This window comes from Patagioenas fasciata, chromosome 1, assembly GCF_037038585.1.
Source record: "Patagioenas fasciata isolate bPatFas1 chromosome 1, bPatFas1.hap1, whole genome shotgun sequence".
Classification (NCBI taxonomy): Eukaryota; Metazoa; Chordata; class Aves; order Columbiformes; family Columbidae; genus Patagioenas; species Patagioenas fasciata.
The window spans coordinates 23,476,331-23,502,920 of NC_092520.1; the positions used below are offsets into that span (position 1 = coordinate 23,476,331).

At 42.6% G+C, this 26,590-nt stretch overlaps 1 protein-coding gene across 3 annotated transcripts; it reads left to right on the forward strand.

Moving 5' to 3' along the window:
• Positions 1–27: 27 nt before the first annotated feature.
• POLR1D (RNA polymerase I and III subunit D) lies at positions 28–18,627 on the forward strand. 3 transcript variants are annotated; one of them, XR_010650859.2, is made up of 4 exons: positions 28–606; positions 9,437–9,511; positions 11,849–11,981; positions 17,263–17,468. XR_010650859.2 is itself a non-coding variant. In XM_065830330.2 (3 exons), exons 1-3 carry the CDS (start codon positions 581–583, stop codon positions 17,546–17,548), a joined length of 387 nt encoding a protein of 128 aa, XP_065686402.1. In that variant the 5' UTR covers positions 115–580; the 3' UTR covers positions 17,549–18,627. The 3 variants fall into 3 exon arrangements, 2 of the variants coding, with proteins under 2 accessions (XP_065686402.1, XP_071660630.1); XM_065830330.2 differs by lacking the exon at positions 11,849–11,981 and having other exon boundaries at positions 115–606; positions 17,263–18,627; XM_071804529.1 differs by lacking the exons at positions 28–606; positions 11,849–11,981 and adding an exon at positions 1,353–1,429 and having other exon boundaries at positions 17,263–18,627.
• Positions 18,628–26,590: the final 7,963 nt, after the last annotated feature.

A 26,590-nucleotide genomic window follows, 5' to 3' on the forward strand; every position in this document is an offset into this window, starting at 1 on the left:
AGCCCGCCACGCCGGGGTGCGGGAGGGGCCGGGGCGGAGGAGGGGCCGGCCGGAGATCTGCCCCGCGCGGCGCCTGGCCCTGCCCTGCCCGGGCAGCTGTCCCCGCCCGCCCGAGCCCTGCGGCCTTGCCGGGGGGGCAAGCTCCGGGGGGCTCCGCCATTGACTGGAGGTGGCAGCTCCACTCACGCCTCCCTGTGCTGCCGCCCAAGCCCGTCCCCGCTCAGCCACGGGCGAGCGAGCGGTGACCGCCCCACGCCTACTTCCCCCCGTGCTGGGCCTGCAGCACTCTCGCCGCCGGTGCGGAGGTTTGGGTGGGTCCCGCCGACATGCAGCGAGGCGGGCAGGAGCTCATTGGACCGGTTGTCACCCCCGCTCTCCCCTCGGGGGGGACCGGGCGCGGCCGCAGGTGCCCACAGGGGTGTGGCGGCGGCTCGGCGCGCACCGCCCCGGCTCCTCCCCGCCGGGGTCCTCGCCGTCCTCTGCGCCTGCCCCGACCCGCCCCGAGCCGGGCTGCCAGTGGAGCATGGCGGCGGCCTGCGCCTGAGCAGCTGGGCACCGCGGGGGGACAGCGGGTGCCGCCATGGAGGAGGACCCGGAGCTGGAGAGGTGAGGGGTGGGCTCTGAGGGTGGTTGAGCGGCCCCGGGAGTTCACGGTCTCGGTGGGGCCTCTCCGACGAACAGGGTCCCCGGGGTCTGTGGAGCAGGGCGAGGGCTGCTGGGCCCAGCGCGGCGGCCGGGGCCCAGCGCTGTGCGTCCGAGTTCTCTGGAGCCGGCTGCGGGCCTTAACAGCGCCAGGCCTCGGCTCTCGGGGAGGCGGCGGGCGGTCCTCGATGGAGAGGAGCGCTCTGGGCCCGGCCGGGCTCTGCCCCACTCTCTGCCCGCGGCGAGTGTGTGACTCAGGGGTGCGCAGCTTGGGCTGTGTCTTGAGACAAAACTTCGGAGCCCTCGCTGAGGGAGTTGCAACAGAAAATAAATAAAATCTTACTACATAACGGGGAAAATCCATTACTTAAAAAATAAATCAGCTCTTCTTGTGAAGCATGCTGGTACCGTTTAGAAACAAGATTGAAAAGTGTCAGGCGGCTTATTTCTCATCAGTTATAAAAAGTTATAATTTGGTGATTAGCTGTACTTGGTAAAATTTAAAAATAACAACATATCAAAATCAAACAAATAAACTTCACTTCATATAAATGCCAATTTTCAGTGTTAGAGATGTGCCAGTTGACTAAATGTTAAAATTGCCTTGTACCTTCTATGGAATGATAGAAAATGCTTGGCAGTTATTTTGTCAAAAAATAAAATAGCTTTCTATTTTCCATTTTTTTGGACAGGAGGGTTCTTCTCGCTGTACGTACAGAGTTACAGTGTTCCAAAGCAACCACTGAGGATTAAAATGCAGATTTCTGTATTTAGATACTCAGTCACAGTAAGCCTCTCTTTATGTGTGCTTTGGGAATAGACTTCCGGTGTTTATATCACAAATTTTGGTGATAATAATCTTATCTGTAGTTATTGGAGATTTTTTTTTTTTGCAAGCTCGTTTGTGAGTAACAGCACTTCTCCTATGACTGATAAAAAACTCTGTTATAATGAAATGATGACTACGAGCTTTCTGAACTCTTTTCATGATTCTCTCACTCAACTTTTAAGAAATCAGGTTTGAGAGTGCTTTTTAAAAATAACTTGTGTCTGCTTATATCTGGCAAGTTTTTAAATGGGACAAAGCAATAGCACTGGGACAGTGAAGGGGTTGGGAGCATAATGCTTTCTAAGAGGCCTTTAATTCTTGCTAAACTACTTTTGCTCTCACATTATCAGTTTAATAATTAAAGCTTCTCTCTCTATATATGCATAGATGTTATTTTTCCTAGTGCCTTTCCAAAGTTAAACATTTTTCACTCATAGCAAGTTGAAACTGTGTCACTGTTCTTCCATGCTGTCTGTCTTCTGGCTGCTGTTGCCATGCTGTGGACTTCGGGTCCCCTGAGCAGTTCGTGGTGTAGCTACTTGCTCAGCAGCCATAGCTCACTGCTCCAGACACTCCTTCTGACACTCTCCCTCCCAAGAACCAGATTCAAGTTTTTTATCCTGCCTCATGGCTTCAGTTGGGATTTGCTTTTTGTTTTCTGTGGCAGCATGGCAGATAATAAGGATGAAGCTCAGTATTACTTATCAAGTGGTACATGGTCAGGTTTAGGGATCTGGTGTCTTCAATCCATGCTACTGTTCACCTCTGTATGTGTTTAATCAGCTCTGAACACATAATAAGTACAATATAGTGTAACTGATGACTAATCACTTTCTGTCCTGGATCCACCTGTAGTTAGTTACTTTTTCATACCCTCAGCTTTCATAACAGCTTGTTTTGCTAGTAGCAGACTGTACTCAGTTAATGCTATGTGCATGTAAATATCATACTTGGCGTTTCTTACTGTAAATACACTACCCCATACAGTTTTCAAGAGTCTAATACAGACCTTTCTTTATCCTTTGGTTTACAGACATTACTATATTACGTCTTAGTTTTGTATTCAATGACCTGTTGATCGTACTGTCCTGTGAGTAGTACAGCGATGGTAGTTAGGGTTTATAATTTTTATACTCTTTGTAATATGGCTTTAGCCTACAAATAATGGCATTTCTGTTCTGTAGCCACAGTGTTAACTATTTTAGGTAGACTTTTAGCATTTAAAAATGGGTTTATTTGGAATATTTTCAATAGTCTGTCTCTGAATTCAGGCTTGTCTTGCAATGCACAAGTCTTAAATAACAGCTTAATGTTTTTGTGTGCGTGTTTTTTATTTAATTTACCATGGGAGAAAAAGAAGAGTAGCTATTTTTGTTGGTGTTTTTTCAGATCTGAAGATAATTTTGTGTCCCAGCATTTCAAAGTGGTCTGTTAAGACAAGTCAGTTGTCCTATTTTTTTGGTTGTTAACTAAGGAGAGGTGTCTTCATTTTCCTTGTTCTATTTTGTCCTTACTGCCACACTTCTGTGCTCTGATCTTTCAGTTTTGCTGTGTCTGACTCTTGCTTGACCTTGCATTTGATGTTTTCATCACTTTAATAGGAAGTGATAGTCGCTACCAAAGCTGAATACTAACTCGCAGGTTACAATGTAATTGTTGTGTACATAGCATAGGTGTGTAGTAAAATTTGTGACATTCTACTGAATTATTTTGCCTGCTCTATCTTATCCAATAACCTTTGTTGAAAGTATGAACTGATTTTTTTTTTTTTTTTTTTTTTTTTTTTGTGAGCTTGGTGGTACAGCAGGGAAAACCCAGAGCCTGAGATACAATGTGATTCTAAGAAAATTCTAGGCTAAATTCTGTTGATTTATAATTAATGATATTGGGAACATATGACCCAAGAATGAATAGGAAAAAAAAGGTTACAAATCAGCTACTAGGAAATATTTAGTTTGTTTTGCTTGTGAACAGGTATATCTGCTTTTCCTAGTTTATGTCAACTAAATGTCCTTTGGGATATTACAGGGAGGTGGTGGACTCACTGTCCCTGGAGGTTTTTACACTGAGACTGGACATGGCACTTAGTGCCATGATCTAGTAAATGAGCTGGAGTTGGACCAAGGGTTGGACTGGATGATCTCTGAGGTCTTTTCCAACCCAGTCAATTTTGTGATTCTGTGTGAGGTCTCTATTTTCATCCCTATCAAAAAAAAAAACAAACAAAAAAAACCCCTTTCTTCCTCCTCTCTTTCTGAAATTGTTGTCGTGGTTGCTCCGTGTGGTTGAAGCACAGAAAATGATGTCATTGCTCATATAAAGGAAGTGGCTTTGTTATACTGTGTGTCCAAATCCTTCTGTAATTCGGGCTGTCTTTCAACAGCTATAAATATTTCACAACCTTGGATACCATACCTTATTAGAAGTGCCTACCAAACTTGTTTGGAGCATCATTTACTTGGAAGCAAGTGTTTCCTAAGGACATGCTGCTCTGAATCACAAGGAACACTATAATTCTGTAACAAGAGGCCGGTAGTTGAGCTGGCAATCAATCGTCTAACATTTTTACTGCACAGGCATCCTGATTATACTTTTTAACAAGTAAGCTTTGTGCCTGGGAGAAATTAGTTGAAAGTTCTTACTATTGTTTTTAATAGTTAAAATCAAAGTGTCAGGATTCAGTATGCCATTCTTTCCCATATTTGTGGCAAAAAAGTGGTCTGCAAGATAAAACTGATGTTTGAAATGGAGTGGTATGTTCACTGCTCAAGCTGGTGAGAATATCAGCACAGGAGTGTGTTGCAAATAGCACTCATGGGACTGACAAATAGAATATTTAAATAAGTATGAAACTTCATTGACAAAGAATGAGAGCATTCACATACCTGATGTGGGGTGTCTTTGCCTTTGAACAAACATTAGGAAATTTGTGGCATATTTGTGCCTTTTTTCATTCTTGCTCGTAATGTTGTGGTTTAGGCTATATTCTTGACTTTCCTTTTCATCAATTCTCCTAGTAAGTGTGAGCAGATAGGACAAATGAGCTCACAGGAGTTAATTATAAATTGCACTGGCATTCATTACCATTCCTTTATTGTAGAAGGCAGTATCTTCAGTCCTTTACTTGACTGAAGGTTTTGGTATTAATTATTCAGATGTAATCAGAATACCAACATCCACTTCTATTTCCAGTCTCATGCATGCTTAAAAATAAGTTGTATAGTCAGCATAAAACTACTTGGAGAAAATTTTATTTTAAAAACTGCTATTATTTTCCTGTGCTTGCAGCTTGCTCTCAGAACCTAGAACGCCTCAGGAGGCAGGTTGAAGTACAATTTTGGGGATCACAGTAGCAAAGCAGCCTGGCCTTTGAGCTTGAATAGTAGTGGTATAGACTGCAGGCAATTATTAATGCTGGGAAGATCTTCCATGAAGATGCATTTGATAAAAATGTTCCTCCTTTGACTCTGGAAGATGTTGAACTCTGTATTCCTACTCCGGGTCTGTGCACTTCCATAGCCAATTGCATGCTGTGAAGCGATTCCAGTATATATATTTTCATTAGAGTTCTCATCAGGATCTTTAATGAGATGATGGCGTGGGTGGAGATGGCAGAGTTTGTTAGGTTATGTGCTGAAAGCTCCCACGTACACCCACAGAGGACTGAAGAGAGACCATGGTGGATGGGGAAGCCCAAATAGTGCCCAGCCCTGCCATGCCTGTCTTAGGAACCACCAGCCCATCAGTGGTCCATCTCCATGAGCTCAGAGGAGCACAATGGCACAGTGGCAGGAGGGAACCCACAGTAAGGACTCAGAAGAATGAAGATATTCTCTGGGCCCCTCCCAGGAGGCAGCCTTGGCCTCCAGGAGTGACACCCATCAGGATGAGTCAATGCTGGGGTGCCTTTGGGACTTAAGAGTGTTGCTGTGTAGGGGTGCATTATGGGGTGCAAGAGGAGAGCATTTTGAGATTGCATAAGGCTTATTATGGGATGTGTGGAGGAGGAACCAAAGGAGGGGAAAGAGATAGGTTCGGGTGATTTGTTGAGAAGCAAGAGTGGGAAAATAGAGGAATAAAGGGATAAGAAGGTCTGATCCTTTGTGAATAGGCTGCCTATTGGTACACTTGTCTGGCCATGCCCTGCACCTGATCAGCGCAGTCTGGTCTGACTTCCTGTTAAATTCCTTTCTGACTCTTTCTTGAGTGAGAGTCTCTATTTGAAGGGAGAGGGTGTACGTCTCAGCCCTAGCAACTAGAGTCAAACCATGACTTGGAGGGACTGTGTGTCTGTGGTGCCAGCAACTGGAACAAGTGCAGGTCTGGGCACCAGCAGTGGGGCTGGGACCTTGGGCTGGAGGGCTGGGTGGTAGCAATTGGGGACACCTGGTGGAGTGAGTAAAACCAAGTGTCAGCCACTGGAGTGGGATCAGGGACCTCTTTATCTTTGCTGCAGTACTGGAGCAAGTATGGATATGTGAGGCAGAACATGGCTCCTAGTGAAGATCAAGCTGGATCAGCTGGTAAGTGGGTTAATAAAGTGGGAGTTGGGAGGAGCTAGCTATTGGAGGCACCAGGGAGTCCTGGCCAGCTGCTACAGAGGCTGTAGGATGAGGCTGTCTCCAGTGGTGAGATGTGTGTGTGCCTGTCTCTGTGGGCAAAACTGCGGTGGCGTTGGGTACTGGGGGTCCAGAGTGTCCCAGCCTGTACCAGCAGTTTGTTAGGCTGAAGCTTCAGGGCTCCTACACCTGAACAGAGGGAAGAGCAGGGTGAAGCTGTTGGTGTGGGCACCCTGTGTCTGTGATCAGTGTGGGCAGTGGTGTGTAGATGTGATATGTGTATCTGCCTGCTGGGAGTGGATTTTCAGCCTCGCTACTGGTTGGGCCTGGGCATGGAGCTGTGGCTACCTGGCTGCTCAATTGTCAGATCCAGCATGATATGTTTTCTCCTAACAGAGTGGTCTATAATTACAGACATTGGGTGGTCTCTGTAATGACATGGTGGTTTTGTTGCCTGTAACTGTATCAGACATACCTCTTTATTACCAATTATTCATTTTTATTCACTTGATCTTTCAGAAAAAATGACGGAGCTCTTTGCCTGAGTGAGGAATAGGAAATATGTCTGGTTTTGCCTGACTGCAGAACCTTTAACATTTTCCCATTCTTTGGGCACATGCATTTATGATGCAAGTTGTTAGGATTTGTGCAATGAGAGCTTTGCCTGTAACCTTGAAATATAGAGGAAAAAGTCTAATCCTCAGAAATTTAAATAGGCCTTGGACCATACTCTTGAAGATAAAACCATCACTGCTTATACTTTCCTGTTACTGTAATTCTGCAGCTAAACTTGGTTGCTCAAAAAGGATTGCCACAAGAAGCATCACTTAAAACTTGCTGTAAAAGATGCCAGAATGATGACAGTGTTCTTAAATGTGCCCCTGTCCCTAGTTTCCCGCCCCCCCTCCCCATCAATTCTGCAGTATTTTGGTTCTGCTCATGTGAAAGCTGCGTGCTGCATTCCCTTCGCTCATGCTGCTGCTCTTGGAGTGGAAGCTGGCAGCCACAGGACTGTTTGTATTGTAGCCAAGCTGTAAAAATGAAGAGAGCAAGGAATGCAGAGTCCCAAGAGGCCTGTGAAAGCAAATGTAAAAACCTTGTTTGCATAGCTTTTAAGCTTTTGGCTTACTTGTGTAGAGAATATAAGTTCACTGAGTGGAAACACATTATTTCAAAGAGGATCTGAGTATTTTTTCATTCGTCTGTGCAAGTCGAAAGGGCTTTGTAAAGGCACACTGAATAAGAGTGCTGTTGAAAGACGGATATTAGGCAGCAATGTTTGATAAGAATGGAAGATGTTGACTTATAAAGCTAGTAAGATGAGGATGTGAGGAACCTTAAACCAATGTGCCATTAATAGTTTAGTGCATGGAGAAACAGTAGTACAATTTTTCTGCATTTCTCTACTGTTGTTTCTGTGAAAGTCTTGGATGCTTTCCATTGCAATGCCCTTCAAACACAAACTCTCAAAGGAAAACGTTATGACCTATGAATATTTGCATGTCTGTCTGGCACAGATCTCAGCTTTTGCTGAATAGAGTGGTTTCCCCTTGAAACAAAGGAATGTGTGTAAATAAGTTGATCAAGGATTATTTATATGTTGTTAGAGAACTTGTGACCCATTCTGGAAACTTGTTTATGAATCTTTAGCTAAAGTATTGCTTGCTGGAAATTACTATAAAGTGTGGAAGTAGTTCAATGGTAGCTGATTGTAAGTACAAATATTTCACTATATTCAAGCAGAATGCAGAGTAACTGCAGAAAGAGTTGCTACACCTTGGTGTACATTGCACTTGTACTCATTTAGCACCAATTTGGTTTCTGTTGCTAGGGAAAACCAAAATGTGACCAAAAGCTATACAGACGGAAGAAAAAGTGTGTCTGTGTTTTTAAAGTCACTAGCCTATCCTAATGAATGAACAAATCCAGGATCACACATGTGAAGGGGGCTGGTAAGGGCTTATGTTAATACCATAACAAACTGGGGAAGGTTAGATCTTGCCCAACAGATGTAGGCCGCTGTGTGACTGCTTAACATTTTCTCATTAGCAACTGTAGGAAATTCTGTACTGCTTGTTTTCATTCCGTTATTGCACATGCAGTGTATGCATTTAAAGCTAAGACCTCCTGTGTTTTCTAGGTAGACTTGAGTAATCCAGATGGGAATAAACCACTCCGTTGGATGTTTAGAGCCCAGCATTAACTTGTTGGATCTTCCCATGGACCTGCCGTATAAACTGCTTGCTTTTCTTCTCAGACCTGCTTCTGCTCTGACGACTCTTGACTTCTCTTGTGTCAATTTTGGCTCAATAATAAAACTGATAATCAGGGTTTTTTTTTAATTTTCCAAAGCAGCAAAGTCCTGCTATGCTGATAATACCGTAACAACATGATGGGACATGGCTTCCTTGAAGTTTGAGTTGAAATGTGTTGGCAGTTACATTTTTGCACAGTCTACACATGCACTTGTACTATCAAGATAATGATTGTGTTGCTCACATAGTCCGAATGCCAGCAACCCTTCTGCCACGTCATAGCTGGGGGAACTAAACAATAAATATGCTGTGTTCCCTCCTACCTTCAGTTCCTTGAGCCTTCAGTATTACCCGTGTCAGTGGGGTTAATGCTTTAGCTTCATACACTGCGTATTACAGCCAGGTGCATAGCTTTCCTTTTCTGTCTTGAAATTCTTTTTGCTTGATGTGTATAGTTGCTTACAGTTAACTAATCAAATTGGTGGTTTATGCATTCACTTTATATAATGACTGACATTATCAGTTAGTTGGTTTTCCTGTTAGCTTCAACCATTTACTGTAGAGCAGTTACGTAAGTTTTGAGGTTGAGATTAATTTGTAAAGAGAACCAAGAGACTGACATTGCTTCATAGTTACGAAGATGAGCTCTTCCACTGTTGCACAAAGCTAGTGCAGTTTATCAGCTGGTAGTTGCAGTGATTTTACTGTCATCTGACTGCTTGCTATTTTACTGGACTTGTTTAACCATGCTCAAAACACATCTGCTGTGGTTGAAAGACTTGAGGAAGAATCTAAGTGATGTGACAGCAGGGAAGAGCATTCCCAAGGTGAAGTGATGGGGACTGTGCTTTTTGGTGTAGTACACCAGTTTTGCACACTTTATTACTGCTCTTAAATTAGTATTGCGATTGTTGTATTTGCAACAGATTTAATATTTGTTTTGTTTTTTTAGACATATTAAAATGTTTCTTTTAATCTTAGTGCATAGGAATTTGAATTATTTTAATAAGACAGACACGGTGATTTTGGTAACCTCTTTATTGTTTAGTTCACTACAGGGAAGAAGCTCTCCACTTTATTTACGTAAGTGCATAAAGTGGCAAATTCTTGTGTTCTGCAAGTGGTAACTTTTTTCTCTTTCTCATATGTAGGAAGGCTGTGGAAGAGTTACTTAAAGAGGCAAAACGTGGGAGAACCAGAGCAGAAACAATGGGAGCCATGGGCTGGTAAGTTGGGCCAAGAGAAAATGAATGCTATGACTGATGCCAAAACAATTTTTGCATTTGATGTGTGACAGAAGTTTCTACCTTTTAATTTGCTTCATGTTTAAATAATAATTTGTCTTCATCCACATACTAATTTGTCTGGGTAAAAATTGGAGTCCGGATAAGAAAGAACATACTGGCCACTTGTTACTGGGTTACGCTCTTTTTAAGAGTTCATAGCCTGACAAAGAAACATAAACCCTTAAAACAATAAAAATAATAAATTATCCTCTAATAGATAATCCATCTGTAAATTGCAGCCAAAAATTAACTCAAAAGTGTAATCCAATTTTGGAAGGAGGTATTTTTAAATACTAAAAAAGAAACCTAAAACCCGGGAGCTAATTTGTATAGCAAGTAGGAAAAGAATCACAGTATTTAAATCTTAAGTGAAATACAGTATTAATTCTTGAATGCACTGTTTCACTATTACAGCTAGATTTTCATGGAACGTAATGCATATAATTAAAGAAGTAATAACATGCTGAGAAGAGTCATTCATCTTAAAACAATGTACATGACTTTGATAAGAAGCTATTGGATCTAGGGATGTTCACTCAGTAGTGCACCAGTTGACTGCGTTAAACGCATTTGTAGATAAGATTTGGCTTCCTCCACCAACAGTAGTAAAAGATAAGCCTGCACTGTTAATGAAATTCTCAGTTTATTTCTTGGCTATGTTTGTTTTAGTAGCTCTGAAGAGATTAAAATAGTGCTCAAAAAAAAAAAAAAGTTAATCCTTTATGTTTTCTAAACAAGTTTTGTGGGGTTTATATATTTTACCCAGTGTTTCTGCTAGGGATGCAGTTTATATGCTTTATGTTGAAATAGTTAGATTGGTTTAATCCCCTGGAATGGTTATAGCTATACAGATGCAGCATGCTTTTAACCTGTCAGACTTGTCAGATGGTGGATAATTAGTACTGTGAAGTGTTGCATGCATCCAGGTACTGTGAATTTGCAAGTGAATTCCAGCTATGGAGACTAAAGATTTTTGTTGGGAGATAACCAAGTGTCCCTGAGCAACTTTGCTGCTGCTTGTGCAGTCTGCAATAGCTGCCAGGAGTGTGTATGGGCTTCTCCTCCTAGCTCTGGCTACTTCATGCTCCGTGTCTGTAAAAGGGTAGTGGTCCTGCTCAGCTGGCTGTGATGAGCAGCTCAGGGCAATATGATTTGCTAAAGCCTGGTGCCCAAGACCTGCCAGAGGAGGGGACAGCCAAGGGTGACCTGTTCTTCGGAACAGCTGCAGATTCCACTAGAGTGAAAGAGCAGCTGGCTAGGCCAGGATTGTGTTAAAGGTATAGCAGGAGGATTGTCAAGAACGCTTCAGGCAGAGGAAGACTGCTGTCATAGGGATTGGCAGAGTGATATCCTGAACTGAGACTCTTCAAGTAAGGATCCTTTCAACTGTGGAAGAATGTGAAAATAGCTATAGTTGATCAAACAAAGGACCTGTCTCTGCAGTGTCCTGTCTTTATCAGTGCCTGGGAAATGGAGGAAGACAAATACAGGAAAGTAGCAGTAGTTCCTTAAGGTGCTAGCCCAGCCTTGGGCAGTCTGCAGCTCAGGATATCTTGCACCCAGAGATGATATTTGTATATGACACTTCTCCAGGGATTTTTTTCCTCTCTGAATTTATCCTTATAGAGACTGGTAGTCACCTCATTTGCTAGAAATCTACTGCCATAGAGTTTGACATAGGCCAGTGTCCTGCTAATGTTTGTGATTGTAAGGAAGGTGTAAAGCCCCCACGTAGACAGACTCCCCAGAAGTCTTTGTGTCTAGTTCTGCAAGCACAAGAGACAGAACAGCAGCTGGAAGTTGCCACTACTCTCTTTCTCTTAATATTTTTTGTGCCCCATTGTACTGTTCTGATTCTTCTGAACTGGCCCAACATCTAGGTATTGTGTATACCTGTGGGAGATGAGATAACCTGTAAGATATTTGGAAAGAGAATTAACTATGCTCTGCTCAGTATCACACTCTAGCAAAATGCCATCAGATGTAACTGATGTTAGAGTAAATCCTGAAGAACTTCAGAGATTAGATCTAGAACTGACATGTAACCTTGCAGCTGTAAACTATGGAGTAGAAGGTAGCTGCTGCCTTGAGCTTTGTGGATACCAAGTGAAATTAGCAGAAAAGTTAGTTCATGAAAGTGTACATTAGTGGACCAAATCTAGGAAATCATAAGTGGTAGAAGCAAAGAGACAAGTTCATCACTTGCTTGGCTAAAAGCAGTCTTAACAGGTAAAACCACAAAACCTTCCTTCCTTGCCAAACTCAAAATGCTTACAGGTATGTTTCATGAGGACTTCTGGGGTTTCCTCGGCCCTTTGTCAGAGGAGTCCTGGAGAAGAGATGCGCAAACTGGATAGTCGAAGCAACTCGGCTTATGAAGAAAAGATTTGTTCTGCCATCTGGCTTTTGGGTAAGGAGAAGCAGAGGCTGCTACTGCTAATACTTCACTGATTATGTTGATCTCCAGCAGCTGTTGGATACTGGGAAATACATTTCTGGAGTCAGTGGCATTTGATAAGAATTGGGGCATTCTTGGGGAACTATATTGTGCATACTGGTACAAAGGAGTAACGTCTCCTGGTAAGTGTTGATGACAGCAAAGCCGTAGCCAGCAAGCTTCTGAACACTCTTGGGACTGCTTTCAGGTTCAAGCCACTGCTCCCTTAGTGTTCAGAGTCATTAGTTCTTCATAGCTCAAGTGCACTGCTTGGAGAAGTTCCCCAAGCACCCCTACCTACCTTTTTGCTGTCTCCTTGTGTGAGATGGATTGTTAGCGGTTTGATCTTAAATTGCAAGCATTCAAGCTAGCATAGCTGACAGGTACAGAAAACATGCACTGAGCGGTCTGATTTTAGCCCGCTGTTGCTGATTTAAGGATTCAACCCTGAAATAATGGGTGGCGTTGCTAGAATTTCTTCCAGTTTGGGAATGTTTTACCAGTGTTCATTGTATTACAAGTTTGCTGCAGATGACATGGATAGTGGTTAGATGCCTGTAGAAGAAAGGCTTGTCCCAAACAAGGAGGTTGGTGGTGATATCAGGCAAGACTTCATGTGGGAAAGGACATAAACTGAGATGCTGTGGACATGGAGAAACTGTTAGTATTGTCAGTGGGGTTCATGAGCTCTTGATAAGAGTCCTCACTCACTGGCCTCTGTGCTCCCAGGACTGCTTACGCTGGCAGTATCTAGGTCCATGGCAAATTCATCCGAGAAATACTGGAGTATTAGTTGTTTTGTAGATCTCACATTATTGGCTCTCGAGTATTGACTTGTTCATTGGATGTCCACAAGATTCTGGTTCTCAGCCTTACAGTATTTCTAGTTCCTGCAATACCCATTTTGTATGTACTCTATGGCCACAGTGGTTCTTGTTGTGGTATCATAAGGATGTAGGAGAGCCCCATAATGCAAATGCTGCTAATGGTGTGTCTGGTTCAAGCATTAGTGGAGCTCGTCACAAGTAAGAAAATGTGTGAGAGAATAAGAAGGGAGGATCCTCTTCTGAAGGTGTCTTAATCCTCAAAAAGCTGAGCAAAAGAAAACAGAATCTGTGGCTCAATCTCAGTGATGCAGCTGTGATTCTGGAACTTCTGAGATCAGAAAACACATTAGAGCAGCTGTCTGAAAGTTAACCCTTGAAGGGCCAGCTGGATGCAGAATGGGAACTTGTGGACAAATAGTGTAGGAACATTTGAAATGGTTAGATAAATGGATCCTTGATTCAACAGATGGAATAAAGCTGTAAGATATTAGGATTTCCACTGTGTGTCTAGGTAAAATCAAGCTAAAAGCTCAGCTCTCCTTAAATGATTTTGTCAGTCCTGTGTACATAATTCATATGCCTCTTATAGTAGGGGAATTAGGTCCCATTTGAAGGAGTTGTTCTGCGTTAATTGAGAAAAGCAGTTAAAATGCCACAAAAACTGCCGTGTAGACAATTTCTGGGGGCGTTTTTTTTTCCTTTCTCCAGTGTAGAGGTGTGGTCTTCAAATATGCTGGTAGCAAGTGAGCCAAGGCTAAACTGAATGTAATCTTCTCATCTTACTGGATAACGTAAAATGAGATATGGAAAACAGGATATTTTGGGATGGTTTATTCAGCTCTGCGTTTTAAGACCAGATGAATTGCAAAAAGAAAGAAAGTGTTGAAAACACTGAATTATTTTTAATCCTATTTCTTGTAAAGCCATCCTAAAATTGCTTTCATTCTTATGGATAGCTTTCTGTTCAATATAAAATCTGTTAGTCAGAAGTGCTACAGAATACAAAATACAAAAATAATGAAGATGAAACCAAAGGGTTTAAGGGCATCGGAACTGCGAAATGCTGTATTGCATCTTTTCTTTGAAGGGATGTTGCATGACTGTGCAGAAACACTGCAATGTGATTCCGCTATATCTCTTTCATTTGAATGTGAAGAGGAGGAGAAACAGGGTACAGGCAGAGGTTGCAAAGTAAATATGTTATGATCTTGTAATCAGAGCACAGGTTCCCATCCAAAGTCCTGTCAGCTGTATCTGGCTGCCAACACCATACAAAAAAACTTGCAGTGTCATCCCAGGCATCCTCTTTTGTGAGATCTCCTGTGAAAGGATAAAAGCCTAGATTAGTTGGTTTAACAAAACAACCTCTAGCTGCTTTTTTCTTCTTTTCAGTCACTCTTCTGTTGAGTATTATATTTTCCATGGCAGTTTGGAAGTGGTAGAAATGTACTTGTAAGTTCATGCAGAATGATTTCTGTTTCCTGGAAAGATCTGATTTGCTCTCTGTGCCAAGGTCACCTGTTCAATACGTCCAGTTACTGAGCAGAGAACAGGCTGTAGCCCATGGCACTGTACTCCTGTGTCTTAAGTGGTGTCAGTGTGTGTTACTGGTAAGTGGTACAGCGCACTTCCGCTCTGAGCTGCACTGCTACACTTGATGACAGGTATTGGCTGGAAATTCTGTGTTATTGCAGAGAAGTTGACTTAAAATGTCAAAAATAGAGTTAAGATTTGACCTGTGTTCGCAGTAACAGATTTAATTTTTTTCTTGCTCTAAATGTGACGTTACATTTCATCATTGCATAGTGCAGAGGTTTGGGGGGGTGTGGGACTTCTCTGTGGAGAGAGATGAGGTTCTATGGCTAAGAATAGCTCGATTTAGCTTATTGGAGCATGTGAAGCAGAAGGTGAACCCTTACGTTGAGTCAATACGTTGCTACGGAACTGGAGCCAATTTAGTAGACAAGACTGCTCTAGAATTGCAGGTTCTGTGCTGGTTTTGGTCACACTTGCTGCCCTTCTCCAGGCACGCTTCAGATCGGAAGTTGAATGTTCTTTTAACGTGTCTTTTATATATATATATTTTTTTTTTTTCTTAATAAAAGTATTTAAAAGCTGCTCTGTGGCACTGTTTGCTAGTTGACAGTATTGTGTCCCACCTTACATAGGCTGAGCTTGCCTCCCAGCGCTTCAGAACTTAAATTTGGGGAAAAGCTGTCACCAAATTGAGCATCACACGATCAGACCTACAGCAAGCCAACGGCCTGTCATCAAGGAGGTCAACTGTAGAAGTAGTCTACAATTTTCTCACCATTTGGAATGCTCTTAAAGAAATGGGTAGATTAATATAGTTCACTTTTAAACTTCACAATCCCATATATAACATGGACATATATAAACATTATGGGTTTGTTTGCATGCATGTGTAATGTACCATGTGCCACACATCTCACTTCCTTTAAAACTTAAAAGCAGAATTTGCTTTGTTGTGAAGTCTGAGGTCAATAAAACTAAGGACTGATGTTTCTCTTCAGTGCTGTAATTTACTGCTGCTCCATGAAAGGTTGGTGTCTCAATTTTGTCTCTCTGTGATGGTGAACCAGTGGCATCTCTTCGCTGACGCTGAAGCCCTGTGTTTCTCATCAGTTTTCATTCCTAGTATAGCTCAGGCAGCACTCATGGTGCCAAAAAGAAATAAATACTTCAGCAAGGTGAATTTATTTTGGGGTAGATTGTCTCATTCTGGTGCTATATATATTCGTGGTTAATCAATGCATTAGCTCTTAAGAAAAAGTGAAAGGAAGGAGACAAATGTGAAATAGTTTTTCCCTGGATGCAGCCTAGAGAAAACCGCTCTCCTGGGTAGGAGATGTTGAGATACAATGTTTAATCCTGACAGAAGACATACCGAGGACTTAAATGTTGGCTGATTTGTGTTATGTGTTGAGTAACCTGTACCAAGTTCAGCACCATGTTCATAGCTGATGTAGCTTGAAGTAGAAACCCTGTTCTACTGACATATGTTGCCTTGTATTTTTACTCCGTAATACAGTTAATAGATAAATACTGTTTACCTAATTTACAAAACAGCTATACTAGATACAGATATAGATTTTTTTTTTTTTTAACTAGGACTTGAGCAAAACAGTGTAGATTTATATGCAGAAAGTTTAGAAAACTCTAAAACTGATTATGCTGTAGAAATATCTCAAGAAAAATACCTGGCAGAAATAGAACAGTGTGGCTGTTTAATGTGTACCTCTAAAATTACTCTCATAAGTTTTTTAAGGATTTAGGACAAGAACAATTATCAATACTGCTTAGTAGGCAGACCTGAAGCAAAACACCGTAGTAATTACCCCGCCCAGTTAAAAGACATTAAGTATGCTGAATAATCAGACCTGTTCTTTGTTACAATTCTGTTATTCTGATACCTCTGATTATTCAGAAGTGTCAAAGGTTTTTAAGCGATCAAGGTATAGCTTCTACAGTTACACAAAGTACTCAGCATAGATGATCATAACGTTGTGGCGTTAGGATTCACTGACTCCATAGTTGATATAGTAAATGACACTGTGATCTCCAACTGCTCTGCTTTTTTATACTAATCCTGTAACTTCCCCACTAGCGTGCAGACTCAAAAATGTTTTGGAGACAAACACCACGGTGGCTTCCACTATAAACACAGCTTTCAGAGTGATTCCTGCTTACTGCAGGAATATATGCAAACTTGTTTTTTCTCATTCCATTCTTTAAGAAATGATAAATTTGGAATAAGTAGAGTACGACTGATACCAAGAAGATAAATTAAATCTATAGCTCTTGTTTACTAAAACTAGCTGATAAGCTATGTGCAAAAGTGTTAAGCTGCAAGAGGAGAAAGAAACAATAAGTATCAGAAAAAACATTTTGTTTGATGGTTTCCAGATATAAGTTAAAATTAATATGCCTCACATATGTGTTTTATCATTACAGCTGTTTGGGTTCTTCATGCAAGTGTATCTTTTACTTTCTGAATATCTCAGTTCGTTAAATAATGCTGACTTTAGTAGCCTATGATATTGTAAACCATTCCAATTTGACTTAAAATACGTTACTAAACATTTGATTCCTGAATACCCAAGTTAAGCACCGTCAACCTTAAAATATATTGTCATCCTCTGCCTAGCCCTGCACATGCTACCTTGTGAAAATCACGTAGATTTTCACTGTGTTGAAGTAGAATATTTTTCATCCTATAAAGAGTAAGATAAAAGGAGAATGGAGACAAACTTGAGAATGCCTTTCTGTGCTGAGAGTTTACACTAGGTGGCATGCAAGGAAAGCCAAAAGCACAAACCTGTCTTAAAATTATTGAAGTTAGAATTTCAGACTTGATTCAGGATGTTTTTATCTTGTCTTTTGATCACTTTTAAATGTCTTTGCAGGCTGAAGTGTCCTCTTGCTGGTACAAATAAAAGATTTCTTATTAATACCATCAAAAACACGTTACCATCTCAAAAAGAACAAGACCAAGAACGTGAGCAAAAGGAAGACAGTAAAGAGCCTGAGCCAAACAAAAGCAGGAAAGAAGAAAAACCAAAGAAACGCAGAATTCACCCATACACACCCAGCTTTCAGTCCAGAAGGAGAGTCAGCTACTCTCCTCCGAGGCATCGAAGCAGGAACCAGCACACAAAGGATAAGCATGAAAAGCGATCAAGCAAACGATGAGGAGAGGAGGATGATGAACATGTGTCGTTACGAGCCAGGAATGTCATTAAGTGTCAGACTGCAGGGTTGTCTTCGTTTTTCAGGAAAATAGGCTGTTCAAAATTGAATTTTGAACTGAGTTGCTTGTGTGAGAAGTAACCTTGAGGTAGCGTTAGAAAACCTTTATTTGGGACCTTTAAGGTAAAAGCAAAGTGCAGCATAAATCTTCCAGTTGTTTTAGAACAGACATTCCTTTCCCTTGCTCCATTCCTCTCTCCCCTTCTGACTAAGCTTAGGGTCTTAGTGATGGAATGTGATACGTGTGTCACTGTCTGATACAACTCATTTAGTCGTGTCACTCTTTTGGAAAGAAATTTTAATTAAGCATAAATCTATTTATTGTGTAAAGTTGGCAGGACTTCTTTGCTGCTAACCAATAAAGTTTTGTGTATTTGGGTTAGTCTAGTTCTACAGAATCTAGAAGGGAAAGCTGATCAGTGCCTGGGCAAGCACGTATGTTTTGTATAGAATATAAGAGTTTGCTTTACTATAAAAAGAACAAATTGGGCAACACTGGGTTTACTTTCCAGGAGGAGCTACCAGGAAACACTGGTTTTACTTGTTATTGTATATCCACAAACCTGCCATAGGTAATAATAAACATTACCCCTAAAAAGCCATAGCTGCAATAATTGTCTCTGTTTAGACTTCCCTCTGTAAGGAAGCAGTTTGAACAGTCTATTGTCACGGTGCTTTCAAAACAAGCCTTGAAGACAAAATTGTCGTGTTCTCTGTCCAGTGCTGGGAAGTTTCCAAGTAAATGTGTAATAGTAGAAGTGCAGAAGTGATACTTATAAACAGTCAAATACTCACTTTCCAAGTCTGTGTGACAATTCTGTAGCGGTACAGTTCTTATATTTGTGGCTTGGGGCACGTGTAATACACATCGGCATATTCTATGTCTCATTTCTGTTCATGTTACAGTAACAGACTTCCATGTGAAATATTTTGTATTTTGGTATTCTCAAAAATAATTGTTTTTGAACATAGGCTTCCGTTTTTAAGTGTATTGACAATAAAATTGAAAATGTTCATTAAAAGTGCTTTGTGGAGGTAATGCTTTTAGTGGGTTTCGTAACTGACATGGGCCTCTCTCTTCTGAGGGCAAGGAGGACCAGCGCTTCGTGGCCCTTCAGTGTTGTGCCAGGGCAAGAGTGCCACCTATGGGCTCTTCTATACCTCGTTTTGCTATACTTAGCCGGCTCCTGAAAGGATGTCGTTAGCTGGGAGATGGGGACATCAAAGTGGAGATCTGCCGTGCCTGAGTTTTGGTGCATGAGCTGGGAATTCCTCTTCTGAGTTATGGGAAGGTAGTTAAACTGGTGTTGGGGCCACCGGTGCCTGTCAGGGTCAGTGTAGCCAACACAGTGGGACACTTTTACATTTCCACTAGGGAGTTGTGGAGGGTTTCTCTATTTCCTGGCAGGAACCAGAGCACTGTAGAAGTCCCTGCCTTTCAGAAAATATCCAACGATTTAAGTGGGATGAATAAAAAGGTGGTATCTTTGGAGAACGTAGGACTGGGATGAATGAAAAAGTAGTATCTTTGGAGAATGTAGGGCTATCTTTGATTTAAATAAACAGATGTTGTTTGCAGTCATTATTTTGCTGGACATTGGTTGTGTTCTCCTTAATAATCCTTATTGGAAGGACAGCACTTGTAATACCAGCCAGGCTCTGCTGCAGTGACAGTGCTGCACAGATGTGGGTTTGCAGCAGAGAATTCATCTCACCATTGGTCAGGATTGGGCCTGGAGATGTTCCACAGAACAAACCGCCACAAATTCTTGCTGGTCTGGCTGGTAGTGATAATATGATGTCCTGAGAGCTTTCTACACTCAAGCCTTCAACCACCTCTTCAGGAGAAGTGCTGCTGTTGATTCTATGTTAATTTAAGCCAGGCTTTCAGGTAGGGAAAGTGATTAGAATATGCTTTCAAAATTAGTCTGGATTGTTGGCAGAGAGCACTTCCATACTAGAAATGCTCAACTGGAGGATCTGACATGACCTAAACCAGATAGCTGGAGGAAGCCTGTCTTCATCAGTGGTGGTAAGTGCAGATCTAATTCCACTTTTTTCTGACTTACGAATTATATGTGAATTATTCTTTCATTGGTCGATTCCATATTTTAGTGCTGTCTTTCATAAGTGTACCTAATAAAGAACTGATGCTCATTAACTGTTCTTAAGGCAAATCTTCACCTGCTGATCACTTTTTAAATAAAAATTTAGGTGCAAAAAGCCTGGTTTGTATTATGTCTGCAGTTGCTCCTATTGTGCAACATGAGCATCATGTTCATAAGGTATCTTAAAGATAGGATTTAAACCCTGAAACTTAGAGCTGAACATCACTTTTCAAAATACGTTATTAACTGCTGTAACTTGGACCACTTGTTACTCATAAAGGTGCCTAGTCCTTAAAATATATACATAAATAGATAGTGTGGTCTTGGTCTCAGCTTCCTGTAGTGCTGTGTTGCAGCCTCTAGCTGTTCAAATGGGAAGTGACTGCACCTCACATTAATGCTGCTGCAATGATCCTTCAGAGGTGTTTCTTGTTTGTCTTGAATCACTAATGTTGTCTTTGTTTAGCTTCAGTGCACCTTGTGTGGATAACGGAGTTTATTCAGGTGAGGGTGCTCTACTGCCATAAGCACAAGACCTTGTTGGAGTTTTTTATTATGGTGGACAGAAATCCTCCAAACTTCGTCAGCCTTATAGTAGATATAGATCACAAAACAATGTGAAAGAGGAGGAGAAGCATTTTATGATTGAACTTTATGAAGTATTAGTTTTGGCAGTCAATGATGTGGTAATGTGCAGTTTTTTCATTCATTGTGCAGCCTCTTCTCTTGTAAATCCAGTTTGAATTATATACAACAAATAATGAATGTCCAAGAAAAGCCCGATAGACTTGATGTATAACACAACTTAGGCAAAATAGACCTTGTTTTTCAGACTGATCCAAGTTTACTTCATGGAAATTTCTTGAGGTGCAGTTGTAAGAGTGTTACTTAGCGATTATGAAAACTACAGAAAACTACTTAACAAAGGAGATGTAAATGTTCGTAGATCAATGGAATAATGTAGCAGGAGGGGGTTGCTTTTCCTGCACAAACAGAACTGGGTTTTGTGTTGTGGCTGCAAGTTGATCACTGAGAAGCCTGTTTCCTCTCCTGTCCTATCAGAGCACTCATTAATAATTATGCGTTTTCAGTTAATTAAACTGGAACAACACAAAAGTAGACTTGCTTGGATAAGTGGCAAGAAAACATATTTGGATTGTGTTTGGAGAAGGATTTTATCCATTTTATCAGTAGAGTCACTGATCCACCAAATCTTTATTCATGTGAGTGATCTTTGTACTTGCAAATAATCCTGTTGTAGCTTACTGTCTATGAATGAAACTCTCGTCTGCATTAATATACACTCTTTGTTTTAGTGGCTGTCAGTAGGAAGTAGTCACAAGTAAATGTTAAAGAGGGCGTATCTCCAATTAAAAAAATAAGCCTTAAGAATTTTGCAAACTATATATATTCATACCCTCATTTCCAGATACGATAGTCTTGAGACGGAAAAAGCTCCGATACTGTTTTGACAAATATTTAGCAGCCTCCCAGAGTCTCAAATGAGCACAGTGGATGTGCCTCCCTTATTTATTTTACATCGTTTCAGTATTGCTTAGACTCTAAATTTACCCAATATGGTTTTGGTAACTCTCAGCCTGTTACCCCACCTTATAAAATCTTCTAGAAGGCTGCATCTATGTTGAATCTCAAAACATTGTCTCTCCATCCACATGAAGAAAAAAAAAATTAAGGGAAAGCAAGAAGAATATGCTTTTTTTACACTAAATTGGAGTTTACAGCATTCACTGCTACCCAAAATTATGAGCCTGGCTTTAGAACTGGAATGTTGAGCGAAATACTTCAGGGTAAAGAATAGTGCAGGTTCTGCGTAGTTCTCCCAAGAGTGCCCATGTGTTTTATATTGTGATCACATAGGGCTAACTGCACAAATATTGTGTGGGGAGTGGCACAGTGCCCTGGAGAGGGGATATAGTCCCCTGTAATATCGATGTAGGTCTCTGGAGAATAGTTCATTTCCATCTACCCCTTCCTTGTAGGATCTTAAGCAGGTTTTCTTGTTGCTCTGGATGTGACTGTGCCATGAAGAATAGGTTTTGCGTGGTCATAAGCACTGTAGGCTGTGTTTCTCACCCACCTTCTGTCCTCCTGCCTGCTCTGCAGATGGCCATCAGCTTCCCAGCCTGGCCGTGTTTGATAAGGTCCCACAGGCCACTGGAGCCCTGTGCCTTCAGACCAGGTAGGCACTGCTGCCACAAGCCTTGACTGGGGATGTGGACAAGCTGTGGTCACCATGGCTTTGGTAGTGAGCAGGGCTCACTTAGTTTCTTCTCTATAAACAGAGATTTGAGATGTAGGAATACCCAGCATATAGGGATGCTTTGAGAAAATTGTGTCACAGCCTCATGTAAATAATTACAGGCACTCTGTGTATCCAGTGAAGCAGGGTTAAGGTCTGGTGTATGGCATGACAGATTTGTGTTCTGCTCTATCAGTGTCATTGCAGATTGGGACATGGTCACAAAAAGAGTGTTAGAGGGGTATGACACTGCAGTCCCAAAGGTAAAAATGAAAGCTTTGTCAGAAAGTGAAGGCAATGGCGTTTTTAATAGTGTGGATGAGAAAGCACGGTAGAAAACTGATGTAACTGAAGATTTAATTGCACTCTAAGACTGAAAATATAACCCTAGAGAGGCCAGAGACTCTTGCTGGTGAGCAGAAGGGAAATCCTGCTGCTCTCTGCCATCTTCCCACCCATACTGGTGGGAGCACATACATTTACCCCCTGCCAAGCATGTCCCTGGTCTTCTGGTTATCATGAAACCCATGGCCCAGCAAAGTCATCGATGCTTTCCTGGGGCACGTGGATGGGAATAGGGAAAGACTGCAGAAAGTGCCACAAAAGCAGTATTACACACAGGTTAATACTAATTGTGTAAATACAACCAAAGTCTCATTTTGGGAAACATGGATGGGCATTCTACTTGGGACTCTGTGTCTTCTGAATTCTCCAGCTCTTCCTGGAGATGAACTGCCTGTGTCTTTTAAAATGTCCCACAAGGGCTGGAAGTTTGCCCAATGCTAGACAGTCAGAATGTTTCCAATAGCAAAAAAAAAAAGGCCAGCAAGCAGGTAGCCCGTCAGGAACAGCAGTGACATGCAGTTCCTGGTAATGAGCCATTGCTTAATTTCAATAATAAGAATATTAAGAACAGAGTATAAGACATAAAGAAAACCAAGGCTCTATGTGAGCTATTGCTTTGTCTTAATTTTGTATATTGTATTCAAATACAGTAATCTCTCCCTACCATACTAGCAGACACCAGATTAATAGCAAAAGCCAAAAAGAAGGTAAGCAAAATAGTTGATGTTGTCAATCTGGATGTCTGAACTTGGGCAACTCTGCCCACAGCAGACACCTAAATTAAAACATCACTCTTCAGTGTAATCCACTGTGTTGCTAAAGCAGTGGAGAGGCGGTTGCTGAGATTTCATGGCATTGCAAGTTCAGTTTCTAATGCTTCTCCCAGCAGTGCTGGAACTTTAGCGACTCTTTGAACCCCTCCACGCAGAGATGACACTTGCAAAGTCCTTGGAGGATGGAAAATGTTTTGTCCAGAAAAGAGTTTGACTCTGAATGTTACCTTGTTTCTCTGCTGGTCTCAGTTTACCAAGCTGGGGTATGCCTGGAGAAGAGGTAGGTGGAACTTACCATGGTATGGCCCTGTGCCTCCCTCCTGGAGGACACGGCCAGGGTGCTGTGTGGGGCATGGCTACCACAAAGACCCCCTTCATGTCAGACACTGGTTGAATACATCTCTGGGAGAAAGCGTAGGCTTCTAGGAAAGCAGATGATACTGTATTGGAAGTAAATCCTCATCTGGTATGGATCAGTGAGGTTCTGCTGCAGTCAGCAGAGCTGGGCTGGCTCGCAGCAGGTAAGCACCTCACTCTGTGTCCAGCAAGCCACTGACCCATAGTTTGAAGGGGCAGGGAAGCCAGAAGAGCAGCGTGGGATCACCAGCAACTCCAACCTGTCCTGTTTTTTTCCCTGGGGCTCGTGATTTGGGTACTGCTTCCCCCCAGCCCTCATGACTGCCTGTCCAGCAGCAGAATCTTGCATCCTCTTTTCTTGTGGATGGAGACTGTGAGGGTCAAGGCAGCTTCTCCCTGAACCAGAAGGGAAAGAAATTGCAAATGTATTTTCCATCCTTATCACCAGGCTCATATTTAGGGTGGTTGGTTACCTTATTGAAAATTTCCTATCTATCGTGTGCTTTGCAAATACATACATGGAATCGCAGTCCTCAAGGCTAACACCTGGTGTTAACGGCATATTAAGCCAGCGCAGGGTGAAGCAGCTCACTGGCACAGCTTTTGGTCTGCCCTGAGCACACATTGTCCCTGCAAGAAGCACTGTAGACCTGCAGGTAGACATAAGCTCCTTGTGACTTATGCCTGGTGAAAGTACCAAACATCAGCCCTGTCACAGAAGAATCCCTTCCCAAGGGTGGCTCTAAGTCTGCCTCACCAATGAGTCCCATTTGGACATGGATCCCTGTGGTAATCTCCTTGCAGCAAGGAAGGGACTGGAAGGCACAGCTCTACCTTTCCATTGCAGGACCTATTGCCTCCTGCCCAGTGGGCTCCCTGCCACCTGACAGATGAGTTAAGCTAGCAATAAAAGTCCACAGGAATGGATTTTACCTAAACTTCATTTTTCTTTGCCAATTGAAAATAATTTCCCTGGCACCTCTGCCCTTGGGAGGGAGCAGAGAGCCCCCAGTGTGCTCTCATTACTTGAGGTCTACCTCCATCCACTACTGCCCGCATTTTTTCCCTTTTTCTCCTTTCTAGGTTGAGGTCTTTCATAATTTTGTGTCTCTTTCAGCCTAGGCTCCAGCCTGGGAAAAACAAACCTGCTAGCCTGGCGAAAGCCAAACACACACGGCCCAATTACCAGCTTCCCCACTGTTCCTTTGGGCCGGCTGGTATTCTCCCTGCCTTTGTCTCTCTGCTTGCTCCCTGCCTCCAAGCAGCTTCCTTTGACTCCGCTCCACGCAGCCAGGCAGAACAAGATCCAGCAGGTAAACTGAGGAAGGGCTATTGTCTGACTGCCTGTGCACCACCACAGTTTGTCTGCTGGCAGAGCTTCATGCGGGTGTACCTCTGTAAAGAGCTGGTTTGCCTTTTAATTAGGGGAAAACTCGTTGTTCCTTTGCTCTTAAAATACTTGTGCATGGGGAAGGCAGCACTGGTGTGTCTTGGTAGCAGCAGACTGTGTGTCACAGTTTGGGTGCTGGGTGTGGGTCACATTGCTCTGATTGTGTGGTTGTTGTCTGTCTGGCAGTCCGTGCCTTGGCTGACACTCATCCTGGCAGCCCAGGGAAGAGCCAGGGAGGTTGGATGGGGCTGCCTCTGTGGCTGTGTGCTCCCGCAGCTATCAGGGACAAGGAACGCACATGGGAGCTGTGCTGCGGGGACCTGGCCTGGCTGTTCTGCAGCAGGGACAGGCTGGCTCCTGTTGTTACCTATCAGTACAATTTGAGAGGCAGGAACTGGCAGGGATGAGCTACTCCTTGCCCCCAGGGTAGATGTAGAGGTGCCCACCTCCCATTTTAGAAGAGGGCAAACTGTTCCCCAAACATGCTGCACCAACTGGGGTACCCAGAGGAGCTCCTGCGAGTGAGGAGGAGGAGTGGGCAGTCTAGATGGTGGGGCCAAAGCAGTGCCAGAGTGGTATGAACTGAAGGCAGTGCCAAAGAGATGAGATTGCAGTTAGGTGGGTTTCTCCTGCTGACTCAGCAGAGTGGTGTGAGGGTGTGAGTTGTGGGGCAGGCAGCTGGCTGCTGTCAGCTCTCCTGGAGAGCAGGGTGCTTCAGGAGATGTGGTGGATGCCCTGAGACAGAGTCCCAGGGATGCACAGTGGCTGTGTGGCTGCTCTTTGAGGTAACAACTGAAAATCAACTTTAGAGGGTAAGAACTGGCCAGAGACAAAATATCTTCCCCATCTTTCACTAGCACGTCTGCAGCTATGAACACACTCACCCTGCTCAAAGGATTTACAGTTCACGAAGGATTTGTGTGTGGGGAGGGAGCCAGCAAGGGGAGCAGGCTTAAAAGTGAATTGTTAGAACATATCTCCATCTCAGCGCTTAGTTTATAAAACAAATTCTTCAGGCAGGTGCTTGAATTCACAGCCTCTTTAGAGGGAATTTATCAGCCCCAGGAATATACTGGTTAAGAAAAAAAACAACTATCACCATCAGCTGCTTGGAGGGAAAAGCTAATCATCTAAACTTTAGTGCGGGAGAGGTGCAGCTGTCAAAGCAATAAGGTAAATGAGTCTGAGTCTGAAATGGTTTTTGCAGCAGAACTCTGCTCCCTGCTAAATAGGGGAGATTGAACTATAGCACCATTCCACTATTCCCTGGTAATGCACCATTTTGGGGCTGACTGGGTGGTCTTAAGTCCATTGCCACAGTGGCTATATCGCTGATACCAATCAAGGCCCCGCAGCTGAGACCCTGAGTGACCTGCTTCAGCAGCTTTTTTCAAACCCCAATTCACTCATTTGTGTGGGATGCTTTTCTGCTACTTTATTTATGGGATTACATAAATGAGCCATTAAAAATGTAAATCTTCAGAACAGTTGAATAATAAAGATTTAAACAATCAGCTCAGGGCGGTACAGTACAGAAACTTCCCTGAACCAGCAGTACCGCACCATCGTGGCTATGGCAACAATAGCGGGTTAAGGGAAAGAGAGAGCAAGGAGGAAAATAAAACGTCCCGGCATTGTTACAGTCACTGGCACCACAGAAAGATTAGGGCTTTTTTTTTTTTGTACAGGGTATTAGAACAATAATGAAGATGTGCCATTATACGCCACAAAGGAGACCATGCCATCCCTCAC

What these genes read in the sequence shown, in the direction of transcription:
- POLR1D (XM_065830330.2), top strand. Translation starts at nt 581, where the DNA reads ATGGAGGAGGACCCGGAGCTGGAGAG. An exon ending in GAGGACCCGGAGCTGGAGAG is followed by an intron (nt 607 to 9,436) that starts GTGAGGGGTGGG and finishes TCTCATATGTAG; the next exon opens with GAAGGCTGTGGAAGAGTTAC. An exon ending in ACAATGGGAGCCATGGGCTG is followed by an intron (nt 9,512 to 17,262) that starts GTAAGTTGGGCC and finishes ATGTCTTTGCAG; the next exon opens with GCTGAAGTGTCCTCTTGCTG.